The sequence below is a fragment of the Lactuca saligna genome, chromosome 4 (assembly GCF_052625555.1).
Source record: "Lactuca saligna cultivar CGN05327 chromosome 4, ASM5262555v1, whole genome shotgun sequence".
In the NCBI taxonomy this organism is placed as follows: Eukaryota; Viridiplantae; Streptophyta; class Magnoliopsida; order Asterales; family Asteraceae; genus Lactuca; species Lactuca saligna.
This window is the reverse complement of record NC_136420.1, coordinates 105,138,209-105,149,672: the sequence shown is the minus strand read 5'-3', so window position 1 is coordinate 105,149,672 and position 11,464 is coordinate 105,138,209. Positions and strand designations below refer to the sequence as shown.

The 11,464-nt window shown below is 37.9% G+C and overlaps 2 protein-coding genes across 2 annotated transcripts; both read left to right on the top strand.

The window, feature by feature from the left end:
- Positions 1-1,652: 1,652 nt before the first annotated feature.
- On the top strand, positions 1,653-3,540 carry LOC145042572 (protein LOWER TEMPERATURE 1-like). The gene is made up of 6 exons (XM_078991022.1): positions 1,653-1,874; positions 2,555-2,600; positions 2,735-2,855; positions 2,954-3,030; positions 3,120-3,226; positions 3,299-3,540. Exons 1-6 carry the CDS (start codon positions 1,767-1,769, stop codon positions 3,335-3,337), a joined length of 498 nt encoding a protein of 165 aa, XP_078847148.1. The 5' UTR covers positions 1,653-1,766; the 3' UTR covers positions 3,338-3,540.
- A 5,294-nt stretch (positions 3,541-8,834) lies between these two features.
- LOC145042571 (large ribosomal subunit protein uL22y-like) lies at positions 8,835-10,389 on the top strand. The gene is made up of 7 exons (XM_078991021.1): positions 8,835-8,965; positions 9,093-9,129; positions 9,283-9,323; positions 9,481-9,711; positions 9,810-9,912; positions 10,035-10,102; positions 10,204-10,389. Exons 1-7 carry the CDS (start codon positions 8,963-8,965, stop codon positions 10,246-10,248), a joined length of 528 nt encoding a protein of 175 aa, XP_078847147.1. The 5' UTR covers positions 8,835-8,962; the 3' UTR covers positions 10,249-10,389.
- The last annotated feature ends 1,075 nt before the right edge of the window (positions 10,390-11,464 follow it).

The window sequence follows — 11,464 nt, the reverse complement described above, 5'->3', positions numbered from 1 at the left end:
AAAAAATTACAAATTTAAAGACTTTTACGACATTTGCCCGAAAATGACAAAACTTCAAAAATAGTCTCTGTGGTTTCTGAAAATCTGAAGTTTGGTCCCTAATTTGCAAAAATCTCACGGATCGTCCCTGTGGTTTCAAAACTTTTAACATTTGGCCCTTCCGCCTAATTCCGTCAGCTATCTACCATTAAGTGAGGGGTATTTTCGTCATTTCAACACCTAGGGACCATTTATGAGGTTAAAAAAAAAAAGAAAAAAAAATTAAGGGGTCCTACCCATCTCTCTCTCTCTCATAAAAAAAGGGATCCCAATGCTTCATCGTCATATTAGAGCAACGTTCACCAAACCAATTGTCATTTCTTCGTCTCAAAGCCTCCAACAACAAAATAATATTTTAGTTTGATAAAGGGAGAAAGTATGGATTCGGATAGAAAAAGGGTGTCAACGAGTTCATCAAAAAATGGGGTGGTGATGGGTTCTGTTTGGGATAGCAGAATGAAAGGTAGCTTCAAATGGAGATTGTTAAAATGGAGAAGGTTGGATCTGAAAACAAAAAAGTATTAGGTGAATTGAGTGTTTCGTTGGATGGAATTGGAATCAAGAAAAGCACAGTTCAAATGAAGAAGGGAAGACAGGAATGGAGTAAGGAACATAGTGCTTCAGAGAAGCCCATTTGTTCCTTCGATCTCGGCTAACTTACGAACAAGGGAAACAATCGACTAAAATAACAAAAGTGGTGGTGACCAATTTACTCACAGTGGCAGCAAAATGGTGGTGGCCGGGCTTTCAATATCGATGACGACAATGGAGTGGGTCGGCGATGGAAGGAGGGTGACGGTGGGGGTAGCGACGACTCTGGCTGCCTCATATCTCTTCTATCCGGCAGCACACGATTCTCAGTGGTTACAACAACAACACCACCACCCTTCGGGGTGGTGGTGTTTCTCGGTAGTAAGGAAAAGGGGAAGGGCAGTAGAAAAACGTAAATGGAAGGCAGTAAGTGGTGGTATTTGAGGGTGGGTTTGAGTGATTAAACGGGATGGAAGATAGGTGATTGGGTTGTGGTTTCCGGTGGGGAAGGAGGTGATGGCAGTGGTGGTTTTATGGCGGAAGGTGTTGCTATCGTGTGGAATTGTAAATGAGAGAGAGATGGGTGGGACCCCTTTAAATTTATTTATTTTCTTTTTTTTTCAAAAAAAAACTTCATAAATGGTCCCTGGGTGTTGAAATGACGAAAATACCTCTAACTTAACGGTAGAAAGCTGACGAAGTTAGACAGAAGGACCAAATGTTAAAAGTTTTGAAACCACAGGGAGATCCATGAGGTTTTTTGTAAATTAAGGACCAAACTTCAGATTTTCGAAATTTATCTCCAAAAATATATCAAAATTATTTTTTTCTAGACAAATTATTTTTTGAACAATTTGCACCATAATAAGGGAGTGTTTGGTTTATCTTTTGAAAGAGTAAAAGTTCTTTTTGGAAAAGATAAATGACAAAAAATGTTTGATAATATATTTTAAAAGTGACTTTTAAATTTGAGATAGAAGGAAAAATAATTTTTTAGAAAAGTTAGGAAACATAACTTTTTATAACTTTTCCAAAAAATTCTTTTACCTCCCAAACACCCCAAACGTGTATTTTGCTCTTACAAATTGACGCGGATTTGCTTCACTTCCCCTTCTCTCCCCATAAACTTTTCCCACCGTCGACCTTAGTATATTTGCTTCTTCAAATACTTTGTAAAAGGGATTTTGTTAGGCACTATGGATGCTTCTGCAACACCGTCGAAGAACCCTAAAGGGGCATTCAAGCTCCTTGCTGATCTTCCCTCCAAAGGCCTTTTCTCATCCACTGTCGTTTCTTCCAATTTGGTAAGTCTCTCTAAACCCTGGATTTTTAATTGTTCATCGTTGGTTTTGGTGTTTATGATTGATGCGATTCCCGATTGTAGCAATTTCACTGATTGTTCATTAGTGTTAAACTCGATTAGAAGAGAATAAATAATTGTAGGGCACACGAACTCCTCAAAATGTAATCGAGTGTGTTCTGATCAGAATCGACTGTTATGATTGTAGTTGTTTACTCATTTTCCCATACACTTTAGACGTTTCTTATCAAGTTCTTAAATTTTTTAAAGTTCATATGCTTGTTAAGTTCTTGCATTCGCATATATCTGGCTGATTGTAATTCGTACAATTCTCTCATGTCATTAGGGTTTGATATGCTAGTGAGATCGCATATTTGCATATTCCAAGAAATGCAAACTATATAAATTGTTTGGTCTTCTCACTCAAGATTCTTTCTATCAATTAGTAACCTAGCGTCAGTTTCTTGATGAACATGAAAAAGAAAATTAGATTCAGGATCTGCATTGCCAGAACATGAAGATTACTAATCCATCAAGAGATAACAACATTCAATATTATCAAATTTGGTGTTAACAGTATGCCCAAACATGGAATGTAATATACTATTTTTTGGTATCATCATCTGTCCCTTTTTTTTTTTTTTTTCCATGAGTTCATGTTAACATTCAAATGCATCTATACAGGGTGGAATGCGTGTCTATATCACTGATCATGATACATCACCTCCAGGTATTTTCCAAAAGTTTATCCTTACAACATGTAAATTAATTGATGATATTAGCACAACTTCTCAGTGTTATTGAATATTATTCTATTCGTCATCATTTAATGACATTTGATAAAGATTTCTTTTCTGTATCCAGAAAACCAGTTAATAAAGACAGATCAAATGAACATACTCATTAGATCTCTTTTGCTTAAGCAACAACAAAAGGCTGAATCAAGTGCAAAAGGTGCAACTGGAAAAGAAAGCTCAAGAAAGCGGTATAGAATTCTTCTTCTTCATCTTCTTCTTTTATTGTTTTTAATGTTTGAGTATTTTGTATTTTTGTTGTCTTTTGCTCTTCCTTTGTCCTATTTAGGGGTTTAGAAAGAGGTGTGGATGGAAGGGCAACAACAAAAAGAGGTGCTTCCAATGGTCAACATGGTTCTCAGCCAGGTGAGCTCACTATATAGTTGTGTGGGTCCCACTCTTCATATATCTAATTGAAGATTTTCGCACATGATATTGATATGATTGATGTATAGAGGGATCAAGGTCACATTCAAATGTACCTGAAAATCTTCAAAGTTTAACTGTAGAGAGAATCCGTGCACTCTTAAAGGAAAGAGGACTTTCCCTAAAAGGAAAGAAGGCAAGTAGTAACTTTTTTGCATTATTGAATTCAAAATATATATATATTTTTATAATCTTTAATTATTGGCAGGATGAACTGATTATGCGGTTGAGGTCTGCAACTGGTTGAGTTAAGCTCCATGACTTTGAGGTTAAGATTAGTAGTTGTACATGTAGATCTGTTATTGAAGGAATTAGGTTTTTAGTATGTAGCAAGTGAAAATGTAATACTCTCTTTATGTTGATGTTTGTTTCTTTATTGCATTTTAGATGTTTGTTGGTTTGTGTGAAAACGGTTTTATATGCAAGAAATGAGAATGTACATTAATAGTAGTGATAATGGTTATGTATTTGGAATTTTGGATGACATGACATAGCTATAATTGGGTAGATTTTTAAAGTAAAATGTTTAATTAGAAAAAAAAAAAAAATGAAAGTATGATACTATAATGGTTCGAATAAACTCCCATCTTGTATTAATTTGGAAGCCAAATGTATCGATAAGCCTTCAGTTCTTTGCTCTTCATGCTTTTTACGTTGTAAAGAGTTCCCATTTTTATTTCTTGTGATTTAGCCTCAACTTTAAATGTTTTTTTTTAGGAAAGTGGTGTGATCTAAATATTTTGAATTTTACAGCGGTGTTTGATGTTGTGTAATGGATTGATACTATTCGCCTGCCTGTTTCTAGATGTCTGGCATTGACGATGATTGTAATTACTATGTGGTTGGTTATTTGGAACTTTAGAATGGTACCATTTTTTATGATAATAGTTTGAAAAGGGATGCTTTGAAGGATTTGATAAGAGAGCATTCATTTTTTTGGTTTGTGTATAGGAATAGGAACCTTGGGTTGAGTGGCTTCTAAACCTTATCATGTATATTCATTTGTAATCCTTTTGTTGGCATTTTGTTAACGTGTTAATATATAATCATTCAGTTGTGCAAAAAAAAAAAGTATGGAGCTAGAACGTAACTTTGATCTTGGCTTCGGTATCACATTAAACAATCTCGGTTGGAGACCCGAGAAAACACTGAAGTTAGTATTTCATAGGAGAATGTGTCTGAGAATCAATGTAAGGGTACTAGGGTTTGTGTATCCTCTCATGTGCATCGTACACCTAGGCTATTTATAAGGCATGGAACAATACATGCTTTATGAAACGGTACCAAGACTTTTGACAACGTATGTGTTTTTTTCGAATAAAGATAATGATCTTGATGACACGGTGCAAAATATATGGATAAATACTTACAACATTGATACGTGCTATATCTGCATACAACGGATAGTATGTGTGCATTGTTGTAAAGATGTAATATATGTAATGAGTTTAGTGTGTAATGTGTGACAAGTGCCTTAGGGCATTGGGTGTGGGCAACAAGGTGCAACACCAAGTTGTGCCACTTCACATGCCGCATAAATAAAAACAAATGGTGTTATAACACAAAGTGGGGAAATGGGCAACAAGATGCAACACCAACTTTTTGAAAATAAATATGTTTTCTTTTTTATTTTATTTTTCACTTTTTTTTTTCTTTTTCGTTTTTTTTTTCTTTTTGCATTTTTTTAATCACTAACATGAATATATTTTTTATAAAACATAAAATTTTAAAAACAAAAAAAGACATAATATTTAAAATATAAAATTACGATTACAATTAAAAAAACATGATTTGAAACCTAATATTATAACTAAAATATCATTCAAATTACTACTAAAATCATATAACAATCATAATTAACCCAAATATTTCTTCATAATTTGTTCATTCATCGCTTGTAGCACCGCTGGATCAACAGGTGTCAAACCCTTCTCGTTCGTCCGAAGAATTTGACAACTGATGTGTCATTAGTTCCCTTTCTTTTTGCTCATGCTTCTTCCGTGTCTGCCTTTCCAGGAACTCCAAATGACGACATTTCAACTCATTTTTCTTTAATTAATAAATTATGCTCGTCGAATTTCGCTCTCATTTCCGCCACCTCTTTTGCTCTCGTCTCCACCTCCTCCGCATGTCTTGCAGCGCGCCTTGCTTTGTCGCGTCCGGGCGGTCGTCGTGGTGGGGATATCTCTTGGATATCATCCGGGATCTCATCGGTGTCGGCGTTAAGGTCGATGTTAGTCCGTGCGTCCGACACGTCGACCGAACTAGAACTGTGAGACCTTTTGGATTGAACCTCCGACGATGTAGGAGTTTTATTCCACTTTGGATATGCTCACAACAATTCCCATGATTTTTCAAAGTCGAAAACATGACCCATTTCAACCCGATATTGTTCCTTAGCAGGTTTGAACAGATCGAAGCCGTTGGTTCCGCTTTGTTGTTGCGCCTCAAGTCGGTTGTAAATATCGTTGAATTTGTTGCACCGCTTAGTTATTTGACCTCATTTGCTGCTCAACATGTCATTGTTGCGATACGGATTTTTCTTTAAAATAGCATGAAACTTGTCGAGCACCGTCCCCCAATAAGCTCATTTTTTCATTCCATTTCCGCGAAGATCGTTTTTTAAAGTAGTACATCAAGCCGCCGTCAAAGTGTATTCCTCCTCCGGTATCCACCATTGTGAAAAGTCTGCATTTTCTTTTTCTACCGCTATCGATTTCCCTTTCGATTTTACTTTCCCTTTCCCTCTCCTACCACCTCTCGCTTCCACTTCAACCGATTGTTGTGTCGTAGGTGATGGTTGGTTGCTTGTTTGTTGCATCGAAGCAAAAGTAGGGAAAAGATTTTGCTGTAAATTTGGGTTTTGACCAAGTTGATTTTGTTGAAGGTAAGGTGAGTTAGAAAACTGTAGTGGCGGTGCAGCGAGATTGAAAGCGGCGCCTTGGTATGGGATTTGCGATGAGCCTTGAGACGATAAAAGGTTGAAATAACCTTCATAATCCGCAAATCTGAGAGGCGAGATTGTGTTTGGGTTTGATGACGGGGGGAGGGGGTTTGCTCCATTTTTTGAGTAAGAAAGTTTATAAAAATATAGAGAGAATGTTAAAAAATGAGTATGTGTGTGTGTGTGTGTGTATATATAGGTAAAAAGGTAATTTTTTTTGTTTGAATGCAGAACGTTTGCAAATGGTCATAATTCACAACGGTAAGTTTTTATGCGTTTCATTTCGTTTCGGTGGCCACGAGAACCAAAGGACGAGATGCAACGAGTTGGGGGGAGGGGCGGTATTCCCTCCGTTGTAACACCGTAAAAATTTGAACAATTTTTCACTTTTGAAAAACCATGAAATATAGTTTGCATTCATAAATAAAAACATTGTATCAATACAAAACCCCAAGATCAAAATATTTAAACTCCAGTGTGCGTGTGTACGAGTCATGTTGGCGCCTTCCCGCGATCATCGCTAGTACCTGAAACACATAACACATAACACTATAAGCATAAATGCTTAGTGAGTTCCCCAAAATACCACATATATCACATACGCCTTTCTAGGCCATAGGACCTTCCGATCCAAGTGTCTCAGGGGATTTCCATCCCAAACTCAGTTGACCTTCCGGTCCGTATCATTTTGACCTTCCGGCCCACATCATGCTTACATCACATAACATATCACATATAACTTACATTGCATATACATCATACACATAAGACCCTTCGGTCACATACAATTACCCCATCGGGTAAGGCATAGTGAGAATACTCACCTCAGACGTCTCGTAAATCTCTAACTCGGTGGAAGTATTGCCTAGCCTCCGTCTAGTCATACAAAGTAAATACCCTCATAAACATAACACTCGAGGCTAGACTCGACTCTCTATTGTCATCCTCAGAAGGGTAAAAGACTATTTTACCCCCCTCTTGACTCAAGGACCTTATTGTTGACCAAACCCTAATAGTCAACAAAAGTCAATGGTCAACTTTGACCCAACTCGCCGAGTGCACTCCGATGACTCGGTGAGTACACACATGTCCACTAACTCTCTGTCCCGCTTGGTACGTCGAGTCCTATCCTATGCTCGGTGAGTCACACCTGTCATGAATCGCGGGGCTACCCCGACTCAACTCACCGAGTCTCAAGAACAGCTCGGCGAGTACCGCCTTGAACTCTAGTCTTTTAACCCCCTTCTGACTCACTGAGTTATCCCTAACTCGGCAAGTCTATTCACTGAGTGATCTGCGTGGACCTTAACCCTACTCGTCGAGTCCCAAGAACAACTCGGCGAGTTCATGCCATGCACAAACTCTATTAATCTCCTGTGGTTAGATCTGTGCCCCTAATCCATAGATCTGGCCTTCCCAAGCATAAATGTCACGTAAAGTCTGAATCTTGATGCTTATAACTCAACCAATAAGCATCAACTGATGATTTTGTCCCAAATACCTTAACCCAAGGTCATGACTTCCATTGTTCTGCATAAAGCTTGAAGAATAAGGCTCTTTGGACCTCTATGGGTCCAGGTACAAATCCTCATCTCCAGAAGGGACTATTTGGACCCCAAATCAACTTAGTCAAGGGTACAAGAAACCCTAAAACCACATATCCTTCCCAAAACAGAAGAAGAGTCGAAATAATACCTCAAATGAATGATCTTAGCTTTTAGTCCTTAGAATATCAACCTCCTTTGCTTTCCCTTGGCTAGAACCTCCTTCTTCTTGCTAAATGACACCACAAAGATCAACAATGGTCACTCCTTGCTTCTCAAACGATCTGAGACTCTCTCTATGGGGGTAGTAGCCACAATGGATGGCCATAAGGGCCTTTAAATAGGTCCCAAGCCCTGGAAATTAGGGCTTCACTAAACAGCGTGGACTCACCGAGTCCACGAATGGACTCGCCGAGTCCGGTCATGAAATAGAATGAATATTCGCGTCCCTACTCGGCGAGTCTTGGCTCCAACTCGCCGAGTTCCTCCACAAACTCCAAAAATTAAATGAATAATAATATATCTGGGAATCCGGATGTTACAATTCTCTCCCACTAGAATCAGATTTCGCCCTCAAAGTCTCACTCTGAAAACAACTCCGGATGCTGCTCATGCATCTCACGCTCCGGTTCCCAAGTAAGCTCCGACCCTTTCCAAGTAAGCTCCGACCCTTGATCTTTAATTAGTTTTTAATTAGTTTGTGAATTGGTTTTCTATGTTTTTAATGTTTTTGTTAATTAATTTTGAATAATTTTAATCAGTGTGTATTTATTTTAAAATTAAAAATTGAGTGAGTTTAATGGGTTGGAAGAATGAGTTTCCATATGTTTTGTGTTTTAGGTTAGGAAATATGAAAGAGAGATAAAGAGAAAAAAAATTGATATGGCATTGATGTGCCTAAGGGAAGGACTCCCTTCACCCTAAGCCTTGGTGGTGCGTTGTGGTCTCCTCTTACATGCTTTTTCATCACCCCATCCACATATAAAATATGTATAATCTCTTGATACTTGGAACCTAATATCATCTCGAGATACTCAGGTGTAATATACTTGTACGCTGCTCGTATTTTCGAGATATTCAAATGAGATAACTCCTTATTAATAAAACATTAACTTTACATTATAAATTAATAGCTTTAGTTACAATAAGTTTAGCCATAAATTCTAAATGTTACAATTTTTATCACCAAAAAATAGTGCTATGTGAATGGTTAAAAAGTCGAATAGAAAAACTAATTGGGCCAGGATGTATACAGCCCAACCCAAATCAGGAGGACATAGAACGCGTTATAGTTAGAAACCCTAGACCCTCCATTAGATTCTTTCTCGGGGTGGCCTTCGCAGAACACACTAAATTTTTATCGGCGACGCCAGCAGCCGCAGCAATGGTAAGTTTTCGCCGCCTGTTTTACTGAAACCATGCGTTCACAGGCACCGGCGCACCTATACACATCTCTTACGATCGAGTTTTTCTATATCGATGTGCTAATTTCTTATTGTCGGCTATGATCTCAGGTGAAGTACTCGAAGGAACCAGAAAACCCCACCAAATGTAAGTCTTTGAGTTATGTTTTGATTCTGGAAAATAAAACCTATCCACTACTTTAGATTCGTAGTTTCAATAGATTTTAAGAACTCAAATTTTGATTTTAGGTGTCTATACATACACTAATTAGATTGTGGTTTTGTTGATTATATTCATCAGCTTGCAAGGCCAGGGGATCTGATCTCAGGTGCCATTTCAAGGTAACATTTCCTTCATTTCCTCAACACAACGTGATTTGATCAACTTTAACCAATGAAATTTTACTGTAATCGTATACTTATTAGGATTGTTAACCTAATTAGCTTTTTTTTTCATCATCTTATTCACTGATACACATGTTGTAATGTAATGTTTCAGAACACTCGTGAAACAGCACATGCTATCCGAAAGCTGCCTTTGTTGAAGGCGAAGAGATACTTGGAGGATGTTTTGGTCCATAAACAAGCGATTCCATTCACTCGTTTTTGCCGTGGAGTTGGACGAACTGCACAAGCCAAGAATCGTCATTCCAATGGACAAGGACGTTGGCCTGCTAAATCTGCAAAGTTCATTCTCGATCTTCTAAAGAACGCCGAGAGTAATGCAGAGGTAAACAATCTCTAACAGTTCATCAACATCCATCTTTACATAATCTTTTCTTAAATTCTAACCTATAAACTTTTATTCTGTTTACAAACTGGTTTTAGGTGAAAGGATTGGATGTCGATGCTCTTCACATCTCCCATATCCAGGTCAACCAAGCCCAAAAACAGAGGCGTCGGACATACCGTGCTCATGGAAGAATCAACCGTAAGTCACCCACCTTCGCCTTCGCCTTCACCTTTTTTCTTTTTTTTGCGTTTATTAGAGTATTTTGGGGTTATATATATTGCGTGAATGAATGATAATGGAAACGTGTGTTTCCTTTTCAGCTTACATGTCTTCTCCTTGCCATATTGAATTGACCTTGTCTGAGAAAGAGGAGCCTGTTAAAAAGGAGGTGGGCTGTCTGGTCTTTTTACTCACTATTTTTGATGTGGATGGTTTTTTCTTGTTCGGTTTTTCTTTTGGCTAATTATGAATAATTTGTGGATGTTGCAGCCTGAGACTCAGTTGGCACCTAGAACCAAGAAGAACCAAGCTTAAGTGAAGTTGAGTAGAAAGGATTCAGTTTTTGTTTTGGTTATTATCTGAAAACTCTGTTTCTGTTTTTAAAGATTTTGTCTTGTGTTCTATTATTATGAGGTGATATGATGATGCTTTATGAAATTAAAACCTTTTGGTTGAGTGCTTTTGATCTTTTTGTGGCTTTTTTGTACACAATGTTGCAAACCCCCTCAAGAATCTTCCATTTACTAAACAGTATATTATTGCTGAATATGACATTTCCCAAAACCTTACTGCAGCTTTGTAATGTAAGAATAACTATTGTCATGTGCCTTTTTTCTGTTTTGTGAAGAAGTTGGAAAGAAGTGCAAAAACATCCAGTCGTTGAACTAGTGAATTTTATATGAATTTAGACAAATTTCATCACGCTATAGTATATCAGTTCTCTAAATCAAGTGTATTATTTAGGAGTACCTTTGTGTACATAAATACACTGAACGCCACCTTGGTTGTATTGTTTTCAAACAAATCCAATGTTGGGCCAAGCGTATGCATTCACCGGTGAAATCATCAATAGAAAAAGAATAGCAAAAACATCTAGTCGTTTGATTTCTTTTTGTATATGATATCAGAGCAAAAACATCTAGTCGTTGGATTTCTTTTTGTATATGGTATCAGAGTGTAATTGAGTACTCATCCTTGAGTACTCATCCTCCACCGACTCAATGGCCAACAATAGTTCACTCCTTGGTCTTGCTACCAGCTCAACGCCCCTCAATTTCCAGATTCCCTCAATAAGTATCAAGCTTGATCGACAAAACTATCCTCTATGGCGATCGACCATAATCTCTACCCTAGAAACCTTCGACCTAGATGAGTTTGTGCTTTCCCCGAATCCACCAGTCGAAGTCATCTCAAAAACAGATGATAAAGGTGTTGTCACCACCACCCCAAACCCAGAATTTCAATTGTGGAAAAAGCGTGATCGCTTTGTCCTTCTATGGTTACGATCAATGCTCTTTGAAATATCTCTTGCAATTGTAGCCCGAACCTCCTCTTCTCAACAGACCTTGTCTGCTATTGACAACATTCCACGCCCAAACTAAGGCTTGACGTATGTTAATGAAGACTGATCTCCAAACGATTGTCAAAGGGTCCATGACCATGCTTGAGTATGTGGAGAAGAAAAGGGCAATTGTTGGCTCCCTTGTTGAGAACTCGTATCTTGTCTCCAATGAAGACCTAATAGGCCTTA